General features: G+C 28.6%; 1 protein-coding gene across 1 annotated transcript in view; it reads left to right on the top strand.

Moving 5' to 3' along the window:
• The first annotated feature begins 6965 nt into the window (after nt 1-6965).
• The window catches only part of LOC107451504 (uncharacterized), a 31905-nt gene continuing 13174 nt past the window's right edge, over nt 6966-25696 (top strand). The window contains exons 1-3 of the mRNA XM_016067625.4: nt 6966-7104; nt 14077-14314; nt 18309-18743. Coding sequence (XP_015923111.1) covers nt 14084-14314; nt 18309-18743 — 666 coding nt within the window. The 5' untranslated portion in view covers nt 6966-7104; nt 14077-14083. The remainder of the gene's footprint in view (nt 7105-14076; nt 14315-18308; nt 18744-25696) is intronic.

Raw genomic sequence — 25696 nt, 5'->3', positions numbered from 1 at the left:
TAATACAAAAGCAGTAATGTGTAAGTTAGGCATTTTATATTTGATGGTTTTAATGGAGTAAATTACATAATGTTTGAGCAAACAAAGCCTTCAAAATATAAATAATTGAAACTGAACCTATCTTTAAAAGCAATTAAAGGATTTTACGTACTAATTGCGTAATTATTTATTTTTCTAGTTTTATTATCTAGTATCTAGTATTTATTTTATAGAAATCTAATGGTCTTCCTATTGTAGTTTTGAATTATTTCAAATGCATTGAGCACTGCTTTAATATTTCAGATAGACTATTGCAACAGTATTGCAAGTAATATTGATGTATTGTGAACATAAAATAGCTAATGTATAGATACATATTCTAAATGCAAGAAATGGCGTGAATTGGAAATAAACAATAGGGGAAGCTCTATGTTTGTAAATTCTGCATGCTTTATAACATTTAAATACGAAAAGATTATTTTGAAGAAGTTATAGCTGAAATTAAAAATTAATGATTTTTTTAATTAAATTGACACATATGGTTTTATTTTACATCCATCTTGATTATACTATTTTATAAATATTCTTATACAATAATTAAATAGAGCTTTGCTCGGTTTTAGAAATACAAATAATAATCAAAAAATACTTTATTATATTAAAATTTTTATTTTATCACAGTCATTTCATGTATTCATTATTTTCAGTTAAAAAAATACCTAATTTTAAAGAATCACTAACAATAATTTCTTTTCATTTCTTTTTTTTTCTTGAGATAAGTATATCCAACACCTTTTTAATTTGAATGCGGAGAAAAAACTTCTTACACTTTAAATTGAAAAAGTTTTATGGATGTTAAGAGATTATTAATTAAAAATATTTGATAAAATAATAAAGATGTTTATTATTGTAAATAAATTAGTGAAATCGCTTAACTATTTAGCAAAAATAGTAATTACAGCAGAAAATTTATGACTTTTAAAAATAATATAAGTCTAAATGGGATTCCAATTTAAATCAACAAACTCTATGTCTAATATTTAAACGAAAGACTGTATATTTCTTAACAGATTATATTTTTAACAATAACATTTATACCACGAAGATTAACATCCATATAAGAGCTGTAGACATTTTATTAAAATGCCTTCATCCTTAAAAGTTTTATAACTAAAACTGTAAAATGTTTCTCAAATTATTAATCATATGCACCTGACTTCTTTCGTTCCGTATCTTAACAATACGGCATTTCACACCATTTGAAATGAATGCTCCCTATCTTGCTTCCAACATAATACTAAATGATCTGGAAAATAGAGATTTCAGTGTTAAGAAAACAAAATTCAAACAAGATCAAACTATTTACAATATATCGGTATATATGAGTGCACAGTCAATATGCATTGTAAATACAGACTACATATATACAATGAATATATATACTGTGAATATATACTATGTGTTTGAAAACTTTAATTAGATGTCGTTGAAAAAAATTGTATATTTGTTTAAAATAACAGCAAATTATCCAAAACCCACAGTTGATTTATTTCGCTCCATATCTCACCAATGTAAGATTTCGCTACATTTGTTTAATAAATGCTAACTATATTGTATTCAACATAATTCTAAGTTATCTGGAATATAAAGATTTAAATGTCAAACCAACAAAATCCGCATGGTTAAAGATCAAAATGTTTATAATATCTCTGTGTATACCAGCGTATAGTGAATATACAATGTATGTATGCAATATATATATATATANTATGTCTAAAATACAATCTAATTTTTTTTGTATATTTATTTAGTTATATTTATTAATATCTTACATCTTACGAACAACAGTGTAATTTATTGACATTTGTTCAAGAAAAAAAAAATAGAAATTCACCAAATTTTGAATGCTAGGAAAATGACATATTAGCTTAGAAGTTAAGAAAACAGCTAAAAATGAGTAACTCATATAAAGAAACTCAAAAAGACTAAGCTGAAAAATTAATTTCAACTTTTTATGAAAATAAATTATAAAAATAATTATTGTGAACAATTAAAACATACCGTTTCTTCTCGGCATCTGTTTTTTTTCTCAGTTTATTTTTCCAGGATAGTTTTTAGGCCCCATCTTTTAAAATAACCTAGCAAAATTAATTTTATGATAATTTACATCGGAATTTTTTTTATTATATTATTTCAATTTAAAATATTTCAAATTATTTTATTTTACAACTTTATTACATTTTTTAATTTATACACCCATGTAGAGTTTAAAGATTATGACAGAATTAAATTGTACAGTAATGTTCCTAACGTAATACACCTAAAGCCTTTGCGTTAGATGTACCATTAAATGTTTAAATTAATTTTTTTATCCACTGTAGAAAGAATCAAAAACGTTTTTGTTGTTGATATGTACAGAAACAAATTGTGTATAATAATCAATCGTCAAACAAATAAATAACTTTGATTACTCACTAGCATATTACAATCTTACATCAACTGGGAATTTGGGTAATATTTGCTTTCCCTCTTCACATTAGACTGTTTCAAAATTTTTCTGGTGACTGGCATTCATAAGCCAGGAAAATGACAGTCAGGCTAATGACAATTTGCTATTTTGCAGCATTTAACTTTAATTTAACGGCCTAAGAAGTTTATTTTCCGCAGAAAACAGCAGGATATCTTGAAATAACTCAAGTAAATCTATGTAGTGCATGTTATTAATGATTTTAAGAAGACAGGAAAATTACAACATAAAAACCTACTCTCCTTGTAAAGTTTTTAAAATAGAGTTTGAACCAGAAAGTTGGTTCCTTATCTCTGAAATAACACATATTCTGATTGGATGGTATTTTAATCAATCTCTTAACCTAAGATATTGATTGCTGGGTCAATACATCTTGGTTATAAATTACGAAAGAAAAAGTTGCGAGGAGAATAACTGATTTTCATGTGACAAACAAATTATTGACAGAAAAAACTACTTTCAACAAATTTTTGGGAAATAATACCCTCTGCATTTATTCTAGAAATGTTTACAACGGTTGAGATAAAAATAATTAGTCATTGAAAAATGTATGGGAAGTTTTGAAGCTAGTTATTATTGGAAATATTGTTTGTGACATACCAGGAAAATGACATTTTGAAATTCAATTAAACTTTTTAAAAACACAACAGTCAATGCTAGTACAAGGTCATTTTAAAATACTAACAGCAATGCTATTTATTGAAGTTAAGAAAAAAGTCCCTTAAGTAGTATAGTATTAGATCTTGGAGCTGTATATTGTCATATTTCGTGAGAATCACCCACATATAATTTTAAGGCTTTATTATTGGAAATACTGTTTGTGACATACCAGGAAAATGATATTTTGAAATTCAATTAAATTTTTTAAATATACACAACAGTCAATGCTAATGAAAGACATTTTAAAGTGCTAGCAGCAATGCTACTTATTAACTTTTTTCTAAAAAGGAGTTCTTTTATTGGTATAATATTAAATCTCCAATCAAAAGACTGTTAATTGTTGTATTATATTCATATATATATATTGCATGCATACATTGTATGTTTATATATTTCTTTGAATAACTGCTTTGACCCGTATGTGCGTTTATTAACAGTTATTATGCTTAAAAATAAAATTTATCACACGAACAATAAGATCCATACGAGATCTTTAGACATTTTATTAAAAAGTCTTCTTCTTAAAATGTTTTAAAACTAAAACTGCAGGAAGTTTCCCAAATTACCAAACATATACAACTGACTTCTTTCGCTTCGTATCTCAACAATGTGGCATTTCACAACATCTGTTGAAACGAATGCTCCCTATCTTGTATCCAACATTTGCATTCAACTGAAGGAAACAACTTCCCGGTCTTCGCCAGGGATTCTAAGAGAAGTGTGTTCTTTCTGAAAAGGATATCTAAACATAAAGATCTCAAATTTATACTTCCGTCATATTTCAATGATTTTTGCTTCACGTTACGGATTTTGTGATACTAAGTAGAGGAAATTCTCGCGGAAGATTCTGAATAGGTGAGTTATGTAAAGTGAAATTCCAGGTCCATGCTGATACTTCTCAGAACTGAGGGTCACAAATCAATGAAATCAGATTTTAGATGACTCGAGGAAGTGATATATTTGTAAAATGTATGCTAATCCAACGAGAGCTCTCTGCTTTTTTCAAATAAATTGTCTTTAATACTTCTCGGTAAATATATATATTAGTATTCTCTGATCCTATTTTAGTTTTTATTATATTAAAATATGTAGTTTTTGCAATACTGAGCTGTGATATTCTTTTTTTATTGAAATGCTATGTGTATTTTATACGAAAAATTATGCGTGGAACTAGCATTTTGTTGTATATTTATAAACATAAAACTAAACGTGCTAATCCCTCACAATTTAAGTTTTTGCTGATATATTTAAAAGCGTATATTATGAGGAAACCGGAATATTTTTTCTATGCATGTTTTTTTTAAATAACTTACTGTTTCATATTTTTGTGATATTCCTTCTTTTCATGAGTGTACTAAAGAAATTCATCAAATTTTCCAAATGCGTTTATTTTTAAAAATCAAAATTATGAAAGTAACGTTCTTGATTTAACTAAATAAATTCAATTTACTTTGTTTTGAGTTAAATTAGTTTTGTGTAAAAAGGATTCGAAATATGTACAGTTAATGTAACATTACCACGATTTGCTTTTAGCATTGCAAAATGTGAAAGTAGAAATCTCATATTTTTAATTAATTTTTTTTTCAAAATTCGGAAAAAAAATAAAAGGAAATATTATAAAAAAGATTACTTTAAAATATTTGGCAGCATTTGATGCTTTTTATACCCCGGAAATAAAAGTAAGTTATGCCTCACTTTCTAATTGAGATTAATACACAGTTATTGCACAACTTAAAAAAGTTTTAATAAAAAAAATATATTTAATGAATTCAAAGAAATTGAGAACCTTTACCACTTTTTTTTTTAAATTGATACCCACCCTCATTATTTTCCTGCCTCTCCAGCGACATCTTTAGAAGGGATCTTTAGTTACGGAAAATTGACAATGCTGCAAAATAAAGCTGCTCATAATGCATTAGATTAAATCATGGACGAGTTAGGGTTTCTATCTCAAAAATAATTAGATGTAGAGAAAAGTATGATAAGACCAAATAGATAAGATTCGAAGGCTTGATGGAGCTTATTTGTTTGATCTAGAAACTTCCAGATTCAATCAAGAGGATTTTTTTAGTGGTATGCAATTTATCATTCTTGAAAAGTTATGGATGCACCGCTTTTTTTATACATGATTTTTCTCTAGGAAAAAGTTAAATCACCTGGTCCAATAGACTGGACCCACATTCTAACTCAATGGAAAATTTAGAAATGCTAGAATTTCAGTTAAAACACAGCAGGTATTTCTATATTATAAGACAAAAGAAAATTATGCATGTAATCACATGTATAAGATGCAGTCGAGGCCATAATCAAAGGCAACTGCCCCTCTGCCCAGGACTACTCATGCCCAGATCAAAATTTCGCTCAAAAATATTGTGTTTATTAATCAGTTTTTTTAAAAAGATAATTACGGAAGATTTCTTCAAATATGTGTATAGAAACTACAATGTTGTTTAAAGAGTCTTCAAAAAGTCTTCAAAATATGAAAATAAGGCTTTTTGTAGGCCGGGATAGCCTGGTCGGTAGGGCACTGGGCCCATGTCCGAGAGTTCATGAGTCCGAACCCCGCGGGCCTAAGTCTCCCCGTGTAGTAAATTAGTGACTGATGCACGTTAAATATGTCGTGTCGCAAAGTCCTCCATGTTCCCATAATAAATCAATACCTCTAGGGGTTCTGAATTGGAGATTGATCGTTCTCTGATTCAGGTCAAAATTATGATCTGTGGATGAATGAATGGATGTATGAATGGGTCCGCCCTATAAACAGGAGAGACGTATGGGTGTGACAGAAGTTGAATTCTGGACCATGGATGGTCCCACTGGAAAACAAGAAACGGTAAATTGATCTTAACGTTATTTATTAGTTACAGTAATATTATCTAGTTACGTTTTAAATTTTATCTTTCAAACATGATTTAATCTAAAAATTATAAGTTAATTATATTCAGACGTGTTTTAATGCATTTACTTTACTTGAGGGTTTTCAAACGTGACCCATTCCCATCTTATATTGTTTCATATGCTGTAAGTGTTTTATTTTTTTTAATTTTTATATGTATTTATTCATTTTTTCTCATAAACTAAGCACATTAAGTAAAAACTAGCTTTCAGTAAAATTTTCATAAGTGAATGAAAATATTAAGGTTAATTTAATTTTATTTATAATGCTATATTCGATTTTTATAATCTTAGAATAGCAAAAAATCAATCCTAGAAGAATTAAAAAATAACAATGCTTAACTTGTTCAGTCTTTAGCATTTAAAAAAATATATTAACTTGATTTGGCTTATTGCTTCAGTTGAATAATTACGTGCTCGCGTAAAATTTAAAATGTGTTAAAATGCTTATGGCTGACTCCCTCTTCTACTAAGACTCACTTTACCATGTGTCATTTTAGAAAGATTTTATCCTAACTAAGCAATTTAATATTTATAATGACTAAATCTAGGACTATTATTCTAGCGCAATTTTTAATTCTCATTTTACTTTTTTTATGTATTTTTTTAAAAATATTTTTCACACTTGAAAAATATGTATGACTTACGAGATTCCTACATAACACAAAGCTGATAAACACTTGACATTATTCGATAACATCTTCACGAATTCACACGCCTTCAAGTTTGTGTACCAGTTGGATCACATCCAAAACAATGCAGTTTATTAAATTTGAGAAAATTGCATGTCTGAAACCTAAATTGAAAATATCTCAAGTGGCACTGTTTATCGTTAATGGTTATGAAAGCTTACGTAATGCATTTTGATATTTGCTGAGATTTGATTTTCTCTTTTTCTTTTTCAAGGTGTTGTCGAGGTTGCGAAAGAGTGAGACGCAGTCACTGGAGACTAGCCAAAATGCCCCTCAGTTTGTTTTTGTTGGAATCGCAATTAGAAAATAGTAGCTGAAGGATGTGGTTGTTACTTGTTACAAGCTATAAAGGTATGTGAAATTATATTTACTTTACAGTTTCTAAACGCTAGTTATTTTTAACATACATTTAATTTCGAAAAGCCATTTAAACATAGAAACAAGAAATAAAGTGATTGATTCATTTTGCTAGAATTTGTTCTTCAAGCAATTGCATTTTAGAAGTAAACAATGGTACCACGGTCAGGAGGCGAGTTTTCAATCTAGCGGCCTTTAACGACCCTCCTTATACATGGAATTTTCCAAAAGAAATAAAATCACGATTTTTGGATTTGTTTTAGTTCTGGTATTAAGTTCTTAAAGAAATAAAAGCTTTATTAACATTCTGACTAACTAGATCCAAGACAAAAATCCTCAAACAGAGAGCGAGGTGCTAAAGGCCACTGAATTGTAAATTAACAACCTAAAGGAGCCCATCTGATAAGGAACTTTGTATTCAAAATAATTTACTATGCAACAAGGAAAAAAAAATTAAAAAAAATTATTTTGCCAAAAAAAAAAAAATAATTTAATATTTGCTTAATGTATAACATCAAAAAATATTTAAAATTCTACAACTTGAAATATTGTTTGTATAGTAAGTAAACTCAGTGCTCAATAATGTTGCCCTCACATCATTAAAAATTTGTTAACATCATGACATGTCTTTTGCTAAAAGTATAACTATTTTTACATTGAATATAAGTTGTATGTTGATTTGAACTAAAGTTTAATTTTACGCATCAAAGATATAAAAGCTTAAATATTTGCGTCAGATGTTTTAGTAAGGCACAAATTTAATTACTACGCTGCTTAACAGAATATTTTTTTTTAATGTTCAATATGGTTCTTTTTAAAAAATGCAGATTTATTTGCTTCAGATTTGAGTATTAATTAAATAGATGACCTTTTGCTACCTTTGTTTGTTCTTTTTAGCATGATAAATAATATTTTTGTCACACATTTTCTTCACGTGCTTTCCTGATTCGCAGTTCCTTAATTTTTGTCACATTTTTTCTATCTTCTTCCTAAACTGTTGAAACAATCAAGAAATCAATATTTTAAAGTAAATATAAATTTACGAACAACTAACCAATCATATTAAATTATTTCAGATGAATTTTGGGGCTACTTCTGGAGCTCGTTAAAATTTTTTATTTTTCATGCCTAATATGAAACAATGTTCTGTGAAAAAATGGTTAATTTAATTGATTTAATCGATTTTTTACCATACAGTGTGTCTCAGTTAAGCGTTTCAGAACTTCTAAGAGGGGTAGGGGCCATCCTGACGACTCGAAATCATATAGCAATGTGGGGTCGGAAATGCTTTCCTGAAGCGGTGACGTACACAGAAGCGCCATAAAGAAAAGAGACCGTAAGTGAAAAATCGCTATAATAATACATTGAAAAAATTATATGGTCCATGGGCCAAAGTAAGTGTTCGAAGTTTCTGCCACCGGCTACAATGTACACCTCACATCTCCGGCGCATGGACATTCGAACATTCTGCAATACTCCAGGCATATCTCGCAGGCAGCTACTGCGATTCTTGCAACCAGCATTATCAACAGGGGTGTCATAAACCAGTGTTTTCATATGACTCCAGAAATCAAGACATGATAGGTCGGGTGACCGAGGAGGCCATATAATTTTTTCAATGTATTATTATAGCGATTTTTCACTTACGGTCTCTTTTCTTTATGGTGCTTCTGTGTACGTCACCGCTTCAGGAAAGCATTTCCGACCCCACATTGCTATATGATTTTGAGTCGTCAGGATGCCCCCTACCCCTCTTAGAAGTTCTGAAACGCTTAACTGAGACACCCTGTATTCAAACAAAACAGTATAAGAACCATAAATAAAATGATATTCAAACTGTAAATTGAGAGAATAACCGCTTACTAACTGCTTTCAACTAATACGGTTAAACATCCAAAATTTTATAGCACCAAATAGACCCACCTACTGTAGCTTGCAGCTGCGTAGATGTTATATAGCCAAAAGGGCTAATTTGTCAGTCTCGTGGCCGACCGAACGGGGATTCGAGTCCCATCGTTATCTAGTTTCAATGTCAATTTAAATGTCTTTTTTTACAGTTTTGAAAACACGCTATTTGTAAATGGTTGAAAATCATACAGTTTTGTATTCATAATTACTATTTGTAAACAGTTTCAAAACCGAAAAGATAAAGAATTCTAATTTCCGAAAATTTTACGTTTAATTGGATGAACAGACTGCTGTTAACTATTTTACCATAATTTTCAAAAGAAAACTCCAACAGTGTAATAATTATAAAAATATTCATATTACTTCTTCTTTTTCATTGATTCGACAGCCAATGTAAGGACCTGACCTATTTTAAAAAGAATTCAGGCTAGTACTATTCCTGCAATTATTCTCCAGTTTTTTCCCCGTTCGTACCAGTAGATATTTACCATCTCAAATATGAGTAGCATGTCTCGAAGTTTGAACTTCTGGGCCACACACTTTTATATATTGTTTATAGTAAACTAGGATACTATTAGGTATATAATTCTCAAGAACTTTCTTGTGGAGTTACTAAACATATCCTCGTGTACGCAAGTCGTAACCCAAATTTCAACTCAAATTGCTATGGATAATTTCAAATCGACAATAGATGTTTCCCCTAGTTCGAACGGCCTTCTCTTTGAAAAAAATATTAGTCTTGTCTTGATAGCAATTAACTTTTTCTCAAAATAATCTTAATTCCGACCTTGTTAAAAATTATTTGTTAATATAATCATGTTTTATTATTTGCAAATCATATGTAACTAAGCACTTTTCAGTATGTATTTTTCTTGAAATAAATATTGTTAAAATTAGTGAAATTGCGTTCACATAAAATTGCTAAAAGATGAGAGAAATATCATGCGTACACATGATATACAACATAAACTCGTAAAAACTTGTAGCTATACATTTTAACAAAGATTTTTATTACAGTTCTCTACGTTTCTTTAAAAAAAAATTTAATAATCCTTATTCAAAAAAGTAGTGTTAATGTCCATAAAAGTGAATTTTTTTTTATTGATTTCTCTTATCAAACTTTCAAACGCTTTTCAACAACCCACCAAGGACTAAAATTTAATACTCTTCAAAATATTCATTACTAAATTTAGTGTGATTCAGTGATAAACTTAAATCATTTTACGACAAAATACTTATGTTTTAAAGCAAACAATTTCGATTAAATTACAAAATAGTCAAATAATCATTTTTGATTTTGAAACAATCTATATTCGAAAGTCATCGTTAACTCAGAAGGATGCACGCTTCCAGAAAGAATGTTAAGTTCCCCAAATTAAATGCATTAAAGTGCTGGTAAAAAAAAATTATAATTTTCATTAGAAATCAAACAATTTAGAGTCTTATACGTGGAATATTCATTGTTTAACTATTTCAAGCTTTGCACTATTCTTTCTGCGATTAAATTTAATAAAACGGGATAATATTTACTTCTCTGATAATTAGTTTATGAATTTATATTATATTTGACATGATGCTTTTAATGCAATCATGATTAAACATAGACATTTTTATTTATATTTTGTTTATTTGAAAATAATATGATCCATGCAAAAAACTTGCACAAATCGTTATTTCATTTCAGTTATTCGTTCTTGTTTTGTTTTTTGCATCCAGTAGTTCTAAATTTCTCGACTGAAATTTGTTTTTAAGTAATATTTTGGTTAATTTTTATGTTTTTAATTTATAATTTGGTGATTCCAGGTAACAACTTAATATTTGAACGTGTAGTGAGCTTGTAGTTATGATTCAATCTTGCTGGCGTTGATCACTAATAAGTTGGATAGCAAGGTCTTTGAATTTTATACACAGTTAGATAGCTTCGTCGGTAATTTATACAAAGTTGGTGGATTTTTGTTTGTTTAGACAGTAAAACAGCTATTTTTTTTATTAATTTTTTTTTCTAGTGACGAAACTTTTATACTTGAGTAGTTCATGAAGATGTAAATAACTTTTTTTCCCAGTGGCAAAACTTTTATGAATGAGTAATTCATGAAGTAAAAAAATCACTTTGATTGGGAACGAAAAATAAGGCAATTAATTGTCAGCTGCAAGAAATTAAATAATTTGTAGATTTAATGGATTGAGTCTCGACGCTATTCTGTTTCATTTACAGTTTAAATCATTTTTCAATAAATCTTTTGTATTGAAAACCATTACTGCAGTAATGATAACATGAAACAATTGATAACATGAAACAATCTGCATTAAAAAATTATCGCAAATCATTTCAAAATGAAATAAATCTTAATCTTTTTCTTTAGCATAGAAGTTTAAAAAAATTTATTTACTCCCAGTTAAAAAAAGACGATTGTTTCCACATAATAATGTAGAATGAACTAAAATTATTTAGTTCCAAAAACTATTTTAAAAAAAAAACTAGAGAAAGTTAACTATTTATGGCGACTTTAAAATCATAGCAAATCATAAAAATTCAGTAGAGAAGTTTAAACAACTTCTATTTTAACATGCTGGAAATGTGCAACCAGCCACCCATTCATTCAAAAGAAAATAAAAAAAAGGTTAATTTTAACTCTTTGTTTCCAGCTTGAGTTATAGAAATAGCCCACACCGCTTTTCTTCGCTTTGTTGGGTAAAACTGGCAGCTACCCAACATTCAAGTTAGCGAGAAAACAGATTGTAAAAGAGAAAAAAGAAAGCATTAAGAAAGGAAGCAAGTAAAGTAAAAAAGAGACAAAAGGAATTAAATAAATGTAAATTTTATTTAGTCTTTGGAAAAGTTTCGCCAAACTTTTAGGAAAACAGGATTCTGTATCTTCCAGGTCAAAAAACTCCATTCACGTGTTTGTGTATCACTTATTTCCTGAAGCGACGGTAGATCGACTTTTATTTTTTGCAGTTTGAGGGACTTTGCAGAAAGCAATTCATAGCTTTCTTTGCAACTAAGTTAGTTACAAGTATTTTATTATTTGATCATTCTAATGTATTGCATATCATTGTAAGTAAATTGTATTATTTAAGGTTTTCTTAAGGAGTTCCTTTTTATTTATGATATGGTGGAATCAGAAGAGCGAGTTTTAAAAAGTTAGAAGAAAGTTACTTGAAAATTCAGAATTGAGAATTATATAAGAAGAATATATTATTCAGGGTGTCCAGAAAGTATGATAATGGTTGAATACTTTTTGAAATACGCACTGCATAAGGGAAATCTAGAAATATTTTCTGGGAATTTTTTTTAAAAATTATGCGTTTAATGATAGAAAACTCTACCTAATAAACCTGGAGTTAAGAATACCCCTAAAGTTAAGAGTAGGGGTACATAAAAATATAAATATACGCCTCATTATTTATTGCTGATTTGAAGAAATAATTTAGAAAATAGAAGAAGAAAATAGAAGAATATCATATATAGCAGAAGAAAGGAAAGAATTTACTTACAAGAAAATCAGAAAATAAATTACTTACAAGTTACAAGTATTTGAATTTTAATGTACAGATGGTGATAATAATCGTGATTGAAAATAGGATGCCAATACATTAAAGCGGATATAACCTGAATATCACTTGACACGTGGAGAAAATAATAAAAATATTAAGTAAATAAAAAGTGGCATGTTGGAAGTGTTTAATTAAAAAAAATCGGAGACACCAAATTCTTTAACCGTGGAGGGGGGGAGGCATCTCTCTCAGTGGATATTTTTGAATTTGATGTCATTAGATAGGTAAAGATTAACCATGCCTTGCTAAAGATTTAACCATGGGAGGCTTTCGTGGTTTTCTTCTTCATGTTACGCAGATGCCGGTTAGTTCTATCAAAAAGTTCTCCACGAAGACTAGTTTCTCCCATTGCTTGATTCAGGAGTCCCCTTGTCTTCTGGATAAGGTTCAAATTTCAAAGACTGTGAACTGAACATCGGCAGTCGTAAACGCAGAAGTGGCTATTTCTCTCTGGTTACATAAACAACAACTCCTCAGACAAATGGTTTCATTTTGTATTAACGCCTCTATACTTAACATAATTTCTTTATAAAACCTGATGCTGAAACATTATTGTTTGTTGGTTAATACATTCTAACAACAACTACTAAAAATATTAAAAAATTGCAATTGCAAACATTTTCAAAATTTTTTTGATTTTTAAGTTTTGTCAAAGATCATTTTGAACTATTTACTAATACAGAAATTAAAAGTGACGAACAACAAGAAGCAGTGATCAATTAAGTTAGATTCAAACTAGCAAGTTTTATTCGCATTTTTGTTTTCAGTTTATTGTTCAAAAGAATTTATCAGAATATTTTCACTCCAATTATGTATTTACTGACACTATTAATAAATAATGATAGTTACGAATGAATAGTTAAAATGCGAAGTTGACTACAAATAAAATCTGCTACTTTTATTGATACACGTTTTGCCACTGGTTAATACAATAAAAAGCTGAAGATGAATACTAGTTACCTAATAATAATGTTTAAAAGTTTGAATAAAAAATTAAATTTGAAAATTCTCTAAAAAAATATGTTTTTTTCTTTGCAAGTTTTATACTGTATTGAAAAATGAATTAAAAGTAATAGTTGATTAAAAAGTAAATACATAATAATTAGAGTTGATATTTAATGACAGGAGTTGAAAATGAATTTTTTTTTCAGTTAATAAGTAAACAAATAATGAACATCTAAGGAAATACGTTGTAATAGTAAACTAATTTTTTTATCGTAAAATAAAACAAACAATAAAGAACAAACATGAATAAAAACAACCAATGGCAATCCTAATTTAAAAGTTTTTAAGGAAAGCTTAAAAATATTTAGAATTTTGCAAAATGATTTCTACATTCCTTTTCCAAATTGCATTTATTTACAATTTTTGGCATCAAATTTTATAGTTAGTTAGACGTGTAAAATCGAAAGAAAAGAGAAAGTTAAATGTTTAAATCAAAAACATTTTAAAATATCGTATTTATCAAATATTGAATAAATAATGAATTGTGAATTCCAGATCCAAAATGTCTTGCAACCTACCCCCAATGGTCTTCTCAAACCCAGACAAGGAAGAAGTGGTTGAACTCGACTTTGGAGTACCCGAAGAGTCTTCATCTTTCCTCCATAAAAAAGTGAAATCCAAAAAGGATGAGTCCGACGAGGCTTCCTATTCACAGTGGAACGCTCTTCCAGATATCTTATTGGAAGATATCTTTTCTAGGCTTTCGATAAAAGAGAGATATAACGCTTCGCAGGTAAGATATACTATTTCTTATCTACTTTATTCGTATGTATTTTTTTTAAGAAAATTGTTAAAATTAATGAAGCTTAGATGATAAAATAATTCAATAGCTCTATGTAGGAGACGAAATGGAAGCAATCATTTTATAAACAGTTTTTTCACTAATATTTCTTTTCTTCTCTAACCAAATGATGATATTGTATTTTATTTAAGATTTCAATCATTTTATTTCCTTCGCCTGAAAACAATTCTATTTAATCTATTCTAGTGTGAAACATATAAAGAATAAGATTTTAAGTAATCGGAAATATATAGGTATTTTATTTAAAATTTTATATTCTAGATTAGTTTTATTCTGTTTATTATTGTGTTTCGTTTCCTAAAAATATTGATTGCAAATGCAAAATTTAAGAGCTAAATTTTCATTGTGAAAGGATTCATACTTTTTTTGTTTAAATTTATTTCCAAAAGAAGATTTATTTTTTAGATTTGCTTATTATTGTTTATTATTACATTTCATTATTATAATTTATTTTCTCGAATTGTTCAGATTCACTGCGGTGATATATTTTATCTTCAAATTATTTTCAGTCACCGGTTCGTAAAGCACTTGCATAAAGTGACTTTATATAAAAGTTTAAGAAAAATATAAGCAAGTAAGTTAGAAGCCGTGTTGACTCAAGGGATATAACGCTCACTACCCAATGAGGTAACCCGGGTTCGAAACTCATCGATGGCTGGTCCATACGAATTCCACACCCGTCTCGCACCGATCACAGTGTTGACATAATTCTCCTCCATGTAATGCATGTTCATATTAGTTCCGTCAAAAAGTAATCCATGGAGGCAAATTACTCCCACTATTGATCAAGGAGTTCCTTTGTCTTCTACATTGAGTTCAATATTACAAGGCTATGGAGTTGGAAATTGGTAGTCGTAAACTCGAAATTGGGTCAGCTGTTCAGTAGCAATTGTAAAAAGTGAGTTAGTGTGGTAGAGGTGGTCCAGAAGATAGAGCTCTTGTCTCTCAATCAGCTGATTTACATCTGAATCTTGGTGTGGCTGTTTAATATGAACTCTGCTCTGTAGTGTCACCAACCACTGAACTGATTTGAAATATCCTCAGTGTTAGACGGATTATGGGTTAAAATCTTATTACCGTCGGGGTGACCATGGGAGGTAATGGGACCATGTAATGCAAATGTGGGTTGGTCCAATCAAAAAGTTCTGAAAGGGTGGCTAGTTTGTCCCAATGCTTGATCGAGGAAATTATTTGCCTTCTGTATTGGATTCAGCATCACAAGGAAACGGAGTTAAATATTGTTAGTCATAAACTCAGAATTGGGCCGGCTGTTCAACGTTGCTCATTGTAAACTGAAAGTGAAGATAAAAAGATTGAAATTGTCATACCTAAAAATAAAATCTAAACCCAAATGCTATCAAGTTAAGTTCAATAAAAAAGAAAAGAATGTAATGTATTATCCACTTCCTAAACTTAAAAAAAAAGAGAGAAAGAAAGAGAAAACTGCAAGGAAGGTCATATTCGAATTAATTAAAGTTTATTTTCTTTATAAGATTTTATTCATTTTTTTTCTTTGATTTATTCTTTCTTTTTAAGATAATTTGATTAAACGTTCTTAAATTGGCGGAATAGTTTTTTAAACATAGATGATGATTCAAGTTGTTGGGACAATTTTCATTATAATAATATTGATGAAGTTTTCAGTTTTTCTTATTTAAAATCTTGGAAAGTATTTGCTATGAAAATGTTTAAACATGTCACACAAAGCTTTCTGCCTACTTTTATTTTATCTAATAAAAATATTTTTTAATTTTATATTTTATTTTCTAAATATTTCATTGCCATTTGTATTTTTAACTAAAACGTTAAGTGCCATAACTCAGTTTTATTACCATACAAACAATTGTATTATTTCTGTTGATATAGATTTGATCATTTAATAACTAAGTATCCATATCCCTTTTTTTGCCATAAATATTTTTTTACAGTCAATGCACTTTTAATAATACGATAACTAAAGCGTTAAGTACCCAAACTCTATTTTATTACCATAAATGAAACTGTCTTTTTCTGTCAATACAATTTTAATATAATTAAACATTTAAAAGTGCTTTACTCAAATGGGAAATTTGAATTATTTATGGAAATGTAAACAAATATATTTATATAAACAAACATCCAAAACGTGCAAATCAATCTTTCCTCTAGTATGTTACATTTTGTGGCTAATTTAGGAGTAGCGGTAAATATAAATAAACACGTTTGATTAATGAAGGAAGATTGCAAATATTCAGAGCAATGTAACGTTCAAGATCGTTAGGAAGCATGTTCCTTTAATAACCCTCGAAATAACCATGTTATCTAAGTAAGGTGAGTTAAAATTAGAAATTAAAAACATTGCATAAATATTGTTCTCCCGTAAACGTGCTTTGAATTTGTTAATGGAAGATTACTCATACAGTCGACGAAAGATTAATTATTATTAACCATCTCTGTACATTGTTTGGAAGTAATTATTATGGAGATGAGAAAATAATTGCATTAAACTTTGCTTCATACACATGGCTGGTTGTACTGACGTTGTTACAAAACGTTAATTATTTGGGTAAAAATGCTATTTGGCATGCTGTTATTAGAAAGCAGCAAATTTGAAGAAAGCTATTGTGATTTTGAATTTTTAATATTATCTGTTGACTCTAGAACCTTTCTTTTTCACATAGAAAACTTGCCTCTATGTATGTTCATTACTTCAAGAATGTTTAAGTGTGCTTTGTAGTGAAGATTTTGTGTAAAATTTCTTAAACTCCAATGTATTAAAGTGTGCTAGTATGATGAAATAAAATGACGAGCTATAAAGGTTAATTAAAAAAACAGACAGGTAAAAATATAGGTTAACACGTTTACATATCAGCATCAAATAATTGTATTTTTTTAATGCACATCAGTTGCACATCTTTATGAATGTAAGCTATAAAACCATATAAGCTGTTAAAAATGCAAGATAAAGTTACGATATAAAATAGTGACACTTTAGATGTACCATCCGTAAAATCCTTTCCACAGTAAAATCCACTTTTACGTTAAAATACTATATTGCAATGCAATTTTCGGAGTAATAATTTTTTAATTAGAATTATTTAAGGATTTCACAGTAATGATTACTGTAAAAAGTACATTTTATCAGATTTTTTGTTCCGTAACATCAGTATAATTACGGTCAATTGATCCGGAATTTTTTACAGTGTAGTATGCTTCTTTTAGTTATTAAATGAGCCATTTATTTTGTTAATTGGCTGATTTAGCCAATTTACTTCAATTTTGATTACGAAAATGCTTTCGCGCTTTTTAGTAATGCATCCTTTGACTTCATTCACAAATACTCTTCATGCAAACAAAGGAGTAAACATATGATTCATAAGATTATTGCAATTACTGTTCAAAGTTTATCGATTAAATCTATAACATTAATGTGCAAAGTTTTGTAACCAATAATTTTGTAATTTCCTAACTGCTTCTGATAAAAAACCTGATTCCAAGCAAAATTACATTGTAAAAAATTCCTGATCAAAATAGGATATGAAGTCACTTTGGATGCATTATCCGTAAAATCTATTTTACCGTAAAATACTAATATATAGCATTTTTGCAGTAATATTTATTCGAGTTATTCAGAGATTTTGTGGGAATTATTACTGTATAAATTATGGTATATCGGTTTATTTCTTCCGTAGCCTGTTCCGGTAAAAATGTATTTTACAATAAGCAGTGAGTTACGGCCCTTTTTATCCGAATTTGATTCAGAATTCTTTACAATGTAAAGAATGAAATCTTTCAGATGGCATCGTAGACCTTCAATACAATAAAAAAAGCCCTCCTTTTTTTAAAAATAAATGTGAATTTCTTGAATTTTCATTTCTATATAATTTCTTAAGTTACAGATTTTTAAAATTACAACTACTCAATTAAAGTTATACTTCTGTTGCAGGTGTGTTGGAACTGGTATCGTTTATTTCATTCCAAAAAAGTTTGGGAAGTATTTATACTAGAAGATAAAACCCTAACGAGACGGAAGTTCAACTATTATTTGGGGTACCAATTTGTTCTTGACCATTACCGAACTCAGTTATGTCTGAATAGAGTGATTCGTGGTGTACGCAAGCTGATCATAAGACCGATGGAGAACTTTTTCAATCTGTACGAATTTATGAGCATTCTGTCTTATTTCTCGGAGAAATTCGAGCCTTTAGACTTTATAAATACTTTAGATTTCACATTTGGTTGTGAGTATGCTGCCGAAAATTCTCAAGGAAGAGACAAAATATTTGGAACAGGTGGAAAACTACTTGAAGCATTAAAACACTTAATGATGGATTTGAGAGGTCTCAAGCACCTTGCTCTTCGAGACTTATATTTGGAAACTGTAAGAAACTTCTTTATTATAAAAAAATAATAATAAATATATTTTTTGTGCAAAAAATTCATTAATTAAAGGGAATTCCTTATTAGCTCATTAATACAAATTTAAAACTTGTAATCTCAAAATTGATATTAAATTATTTACATTTTGGTTTCAAATCTCAAAACTTCTTAAAAATTTTTCATAGTTACAAAAACGATTGAGTAATTAACCAATTATGCTTAGTATGGGCTTTCGCAGCTAACTCACAACAATTATTTACATATCAAACCATTAAATTTTAAACATATGATATATATTTTGTTTTGGGTATACTGTACTTTTGTGTAATATGTATAACATACCGTTGTTTCACGAATAGAAAACAAGAGTATTTTAGCGTTTCTACAATTATTATTCATAGATAAAAGGAAACTCAATTATCTTAAAAAAACTATTCTATACGTTTATTAGGTAAGACAGGTTTCCGTTTAATCAATTAGTTTTGTCAATCAAATGAAATAAAATACCATAAAATCTCAATGATAAAGTCCATTATGTATTTTTATTAATTTAATTATGATTATATTTTAAAGTTTTAACTGCCATATTGATTCACTCCCGAGGGAGCTAAACTGGTCCCTTCGATCTTTCTAGGTATATAGCAATGTCTTTCTAGTGTTAATGTTGTGTTCGAAATCCAATGAGGTGATTCACTAGAAACATGATTATTACTCTTTGGAAGTCAAAGCTCTCGTTATTTGAACTTGTACTATTTATTTTTTCTGCGACCGCTTTGTTGTATGATGTAAATTGCATCAATCTATTACTAAATACATACTATTATTATCTTATACTATTTTTCATGAGAATGGAAAATGTCGAAATAGATTTTAAATACTTGGATGAAAAGAGGTATAATTAGACAAGCTTTTTGCTTTTTACTCTTTACTTTTTTCTCTAATTTCCTATACGAACATAATCCTTAAAAATTAATCTTGAATGAAGATTTTGAATGAGAATCACATTTACAAAATCTTTTTACTTTCAATACCTCTCTTTTCCTTTCATACCTTTCTCTTAAAAAAAAGAAATATCATAGGTATTTTATAATGACTTTTCTGCTGAACGTTTCTATAAAATGATCTTCAGCGGGTTGTAAATTCACCCACTATTCATTTAATTGATCACTCACTCTTTCCAATCCTTGACATCGAAATTTAATGCAATAGGATCCATCGTCACTATATCGATATTTAAACTTCAGGAATGCAAAGCAAGTAGACTTTTTGCAAATCCATTAGATACTCTTGACCATTTCTTTCCTTTATTTATAAAGAAAGCGTGACTCTTCAAAAAAATATTTTCCTGTAGTTCAGAAACATGCCAAATCTGAAGAGAGAAGCATATGAGTCTCAAATATCTCACGCAGAAAGCCAACTTATTATTACATGTTTTAGTTTATAAACCACTTCATAGAAAGTAGTTATATATTATTTGATAAAATATGCTACTAAAAACACTTGCTTGAGGTGTATTAAATAGTAAATCCAAGATAAACCTACATAGAAGTTTTAACTGTATAGCACTTAAAACAAAGATTTGACAGAAAAAAATTACATTTATGTAAATCACAATGAAATGTAAATAAAAAGTTTTTTTTAATGCTATTTCTTCTAAATATTTTTTAACTTATGCCTTAAGCAAAATGCCGTATAAGATTAACATTAAAAAAAAGTAAGAAGTTCTTCAATTCTCAGTTGAAGAGTCAAAAAGGCTGGGGTTACGTAACACTCACCGCCAATTCCTGGAACGTGCTTTAAAATAAAATCTATATATTCTTTTCGGTTGAAATTAATAGATTTTGCTTTACGTGGTATTAGTAAACTTTAAAACTTACTCTGTTTTTTTTTTCATTGTCAGTTGATGCAGCGGTAGCCAATTGTTTAATCTGGTCATTTTAAAATGAGGTAAATTATATTTTACTTACACTTGTGCCATTTAATTGTGATAAAATTTAATGTATAATTTTTACCACATACATATACTACCAATACTACGGATAATTGTATGTCAGTGTCACAATATTGTTATAATTAATGAAACAAAGTAAATCACAAATTATTCAAATCTAAATTGGAGCAATGTTTTCCAAAATATTTTTAGTGAAAACGACTACATTTACATTTCAGAAATATCATTAAATAAAATAACAATGTTTCACGTCAATTTTTAAAAAAAAAATTTTTTCTTCGTGTTCATATGTTTTAATTCAGCGTGACTGTCTCAAGCGTCCGTTTATCTATTAGCAAAACTGTTGTAAAAAACAATAATTTCTCCTTACATCAATGGCAATGGGGAGAAAATAAGAAAGTTTTTTTTTCTTAATGATATTTCGGAAAACTATTTGTGAAGTTTTAATAAATTTTGACAGCATGCTTTTTTTGTCAATAAACGTCTATTCCAATAAATTGAAGATACAGAAGAATTGAAGATAGATAGAAAGAATATACGGAATTCTATTCTACGAAGTATTATAAGACTGCATGAAATACATTTGTATTTACGGTTAAACACATATAACAGTGTGAAAATATTTTATAAATTATCTCAGGTCATAAGTTTTTCCCTGTAGCTGTAGATACGACCAGTTCTTAATTTTTTTTTATCCAGAATTCACTTTTGCGTGGTACTTTGAAAAAATATTGAAGAAAATTTAAGATATAATAAACGAAAGAAACTTTTTTTGGCAAATATTAGACAAATATTTGTCATGTAAAAACTTTTACTTCTCTTAGGAATTAGTGTAAATTTAGAAAGAAAATGACCAACAGTTTTATTTTTACGATTTCAATGACCCATAAATTTCTCAAAAAAAACCAGTGACTCATTATTAAGACAAATATTTGCTTGTTGTGTCGTGTATTTTCATTGTCTATATTCAATCAAAATTTCTTTGGTAATTGTCAAAGGGATCGGACTGTTAACATAAATTTACTTTATTCTTTAAATGCAAAAAACAAATTTTTTAATTAGCTCAGATATTATGTTTTATTACTTAATGTAAATTACGTATTCAAAATATTAGAAATTTCCATATTTTTTTCAGAAACTTAAAAAAAAAGATTGTAATTTATAGTAGTTATAAGTGAATAACACAAGAGAATCTATCTATATTATATAAAACGCTAATACGCATGTATCAATAAAACCGATGATATTTCTTTTCTCGCGTTGGCAACAGCTTTCATTTTTAATTGATAGGATTCGGCATCGTAAGAGCACGTAGTGAGCATCATATGGCTAATCTATATTATATAAAACGCTAATACGTTTTAATTGATAGGCTTGGCGCGCAAGAGCACATAGTGAGCATCATATGTCTAATCGGGTGAATTCTCACAGAATCATCAAAAAAATTCTCATAAAATTATCTCACAAAATTATTAAAGACTTTAAAACAAAACTTACAACAGTTACTTTTCGCAGCAATTGAAATTTAGAATAGTGTGATTAAGAAAAATATGTGAACTGTTTGCAATTTCAAATTAATATTGAAATGCACAGGTTTAGAATTTTCTACAGTAAAAAATTTTCGGAACTTCAGTGCTCAAAAAAGTATATACAAAAGCTAGACGCTAAGAACGTATCCAATGAGCGAGAAAAGCGAGCATCGGATTGCGAAGCAATCCGAAATGAACTGCGAAAGCATTTTCGGGGGTTGGCGAGCGCCAGCGAGCAGGGGGCGAAGCCTCCTAGTATTATATAAAACGCTAATACGTATGTATCAATAAAACCGATGATATTTCTTTTCTCGCGTTGGCAACAGTTTTCATTTTTAATTGATAGGCTTCGGCGCGCAAGAGCACGTAGTGAGCATCATATGGCTAATCTATATTATATAAAACGCTAATACGTTTTAATTGATAGGCTTCGGCGCGCAAGAGCACGTAGTGAGCATCATATGTCTAATCGGGTGAATTCTCACCGAATTATCAAAAAAATTCTCACAAAATTATCTTCATCGAAGCCGATGCTTTACATCCGGCTATCAGTACTATTTCATATTGTTTTACAACACATGGTTTTAGCCCTCTGGTAGGAAAGATTTTAAAACAAAACTGACAACAGTTACTTTTCGCAGCAATTGAAATTTAGAATAGTGTGATTAAGAAAAATATGTGAACTGTTTGCAATTTCAAATTAATATTGAAATGCACAGGTTTAGAATTTTCTACAGTGAAAAGTTTTCAGAACTTCAGTGTTCAAAAAAGTATACAAAAGCTAGACGTTAAGAACGTATCCAATGAGCGAGCAAAGCGAGCATCGGATTGCGAAGAAATCCGAAATAAACTGCGAAAGCAGTTCTGGGGGTTGGCGAGAGGGAGCAAGCAGGGGGCGAAGCCTCCTAGTATAGATTATTGCATTATAGACTAGCGTGCTATGGTCTAATTTAAAATTTAGATGCAAATTCATATTTGAAGAGTCTATGATAAATAATATATTTAAGCATAGTATTTAATGAACCGATTTATTAATCAAAAAATCAATATATTTGTAATATTTATATCGCAAAAATAGACTTTTATGGTATTGGTAATTTATGATATTATAAAGGTTTTCATAGCATTACAAAACATGGAAGAAANCATAGTATTTAATGAACCGATTTATTATTCAAAAAATCAGTATATTTGTAATATTTATATCGCAAAAATAGACTTTTATGGTATTGGTAATTTATGGTATTATAAGGGTTTTCATAACATTACAAAACATGGAAGAAAAGTAAGATATTTAAAATATTTAGAATTCATATCTCTAAATAAAGCAGTTAACTCTTTAAGCAGTTTCATTGTAAATTAATTGAATTCTATTTTTAAATTGTATCTATTATTAATTTATATTTTTAAATCGCATTCTATTTTTGTATTTTTAATTTTTTAAATACAAAATATGGAAGCTAGTATTATTATTTATTATCCTGTTACGGAAATATTTCTATCGTTGTTGTTGTAGACCATTAAGGCAAGGGATACAATTGTTTTTGTTTTCCAGTGGCCCCATTAATGGCTGAGAATTTGCCTTCTGCCACACCCATACGTCACACCCTTGTATAGGGTGGATCTAATCATACATTCATCCATCCTCACATAGTAATTTTTACCTGAACCAGAGAACTATTTCTCTCCAGGAGTATCCCTAAAGGTACAATTTGTTATGGGGGCATAAAAGACTTTGTGACATGACAGATTTAACGTACACCTGTTACCATTTACTACACGCGGAATCTTCGGCCGGTTAAATTCGAACCTCCGTTCTTACGAACGTGAGTCTAGTGTCCTGTCAACAAGGCTATCACGGCCGGTAAAATATTTCTAATGTCAAATGAATGTGTTAAAATTTTTAATTTTATATCTATAAATGTTATAAAGTTCTGAATTACTCCGACTCAATAAAAAGAACAAGGTTTGGGAATTTTTAATATACTGTGCTTCAAAATTGTGCTGAAATGTATTTTAATGTTACATAAATGTAAATATATTTTTTTAAAATAAATTATTTTATATTAATTAAAATTTCGTATCAATAGCAGCTTCTTTTAAATCCTACAAGATATATCAAGCTTTAACTTTTGAATTTATATCTTTACTTTCAATTATTTCCAAATACCGTTAATTTAATCAGCCATTTCAAGTTTGGATTTTAAAATATTACAAAATGATTGTATGCAGATTTTTCAGATTTAATTAAGATCCATAAAATAGTAATAAGGCATAAAATAGTTATATTTGTAATAACTTTATAACTATTCTAAAGAAATTACTTCCTGTTAACTAATTTAACGCAATTTCTTCAAACTTTAGTCATTTCGATTCTTTTAGAATTAATATTTACTTTATTTTATTTTATTTTATTTAATTTCGCTTAAGGCCGGTGTTTCATAAGCTTAATGTTTTAAAATTAAATTTGTGGTATTATAAAGGTTTCCATACATTAGTTTACAATACACGAAAGAAAAATACGTAATGGTTTAAAATTTTCATCACTAAATAAAGCAAACAATTCGTTACATAGTTTATTTGTGAGTAGTTTAAAACCACTATAAGTAATGAGTAGTGCAAAAAATATTTTAATATCATAAATGAATTTTTGAAATACAAACTATTGAAGCTGTAATTACTTCTTATTAAATTGTTACACAAATAAGTTCAATATATAATGAATATTTTTAAGAAAGTATTTCAATTTATAACTAACTACAAAAGTTTAATTTTAAAATTGCTTAAACTCAATAGAAATTAATAAGGTTCGCAAATTTTAATATACTGTGCTTCAGAATTGTGCTTAAATTATTTGCATTGATGCATTTACAATTTTTTACGGTTTAATACATCTACCGTTAGTTATAACTATATTTCATATTAATTACAGCCTCTTTCAAGAAGTCAAAATATTTCTATCTTTAATATTTGACAATAAATTATTACTTCCAGCTATTTCCAAATTCCGTTAATTAAAATAGCATTTCAAGTTTGGATTTTAAAAGAATGCAAATCGGTAGCAAATCGGTAGAAAATTTATGTGAGCAGATTTTTCTTATTTAATTAAGAACTATAAAATAGGAATAGGACAGAAAATCGTTTTATCTATAATAATAAAATTCAAAGTTTGTCTGTCTGTGTGTTTTGTTATTACAAAACAACTATCCGTTCCATCATCCTGAAATTGGGACAGCAGCTGCAAAAGGGTCAAATTTAGCCTCTGATCTTAAAATTCGTCAATTTTCAGTTAATTCTCTCGATTAAGCCGTTATAAAATTAGAGTTTTTCATTGGCTTAGAACTCTCGATATATAAATATGAGATAGCTGTTGAGGATTTTTCTTTAATTTAAATATTTAAAAGATTACATCAGTTATGGTTACTATCTTATAGCTCTCAATGAAAAAAAATTTTTGCAAGTTCTTTAATGTAT

Source organism: Parasteatoda tepidariorum, chromosome 2 (assembly GCF_043381705.1).
Source record: "Parasteatoda tepidariorum isolate YZ-2023 chromosome 2, CAS_Ptep_4.0, whole genome shotgun sequence".
NCBI classification, from domain to species: domain Eukaryota; kingdom Metazoa; phylum Arthropoda; class Arachnida; order Araneae; family Theridiidae; genus Parasteatoda; species Parasteatoda tepidariorum.
This window is presented reverse-complemented; position numbering and strand designations above follow the sequence as displayed.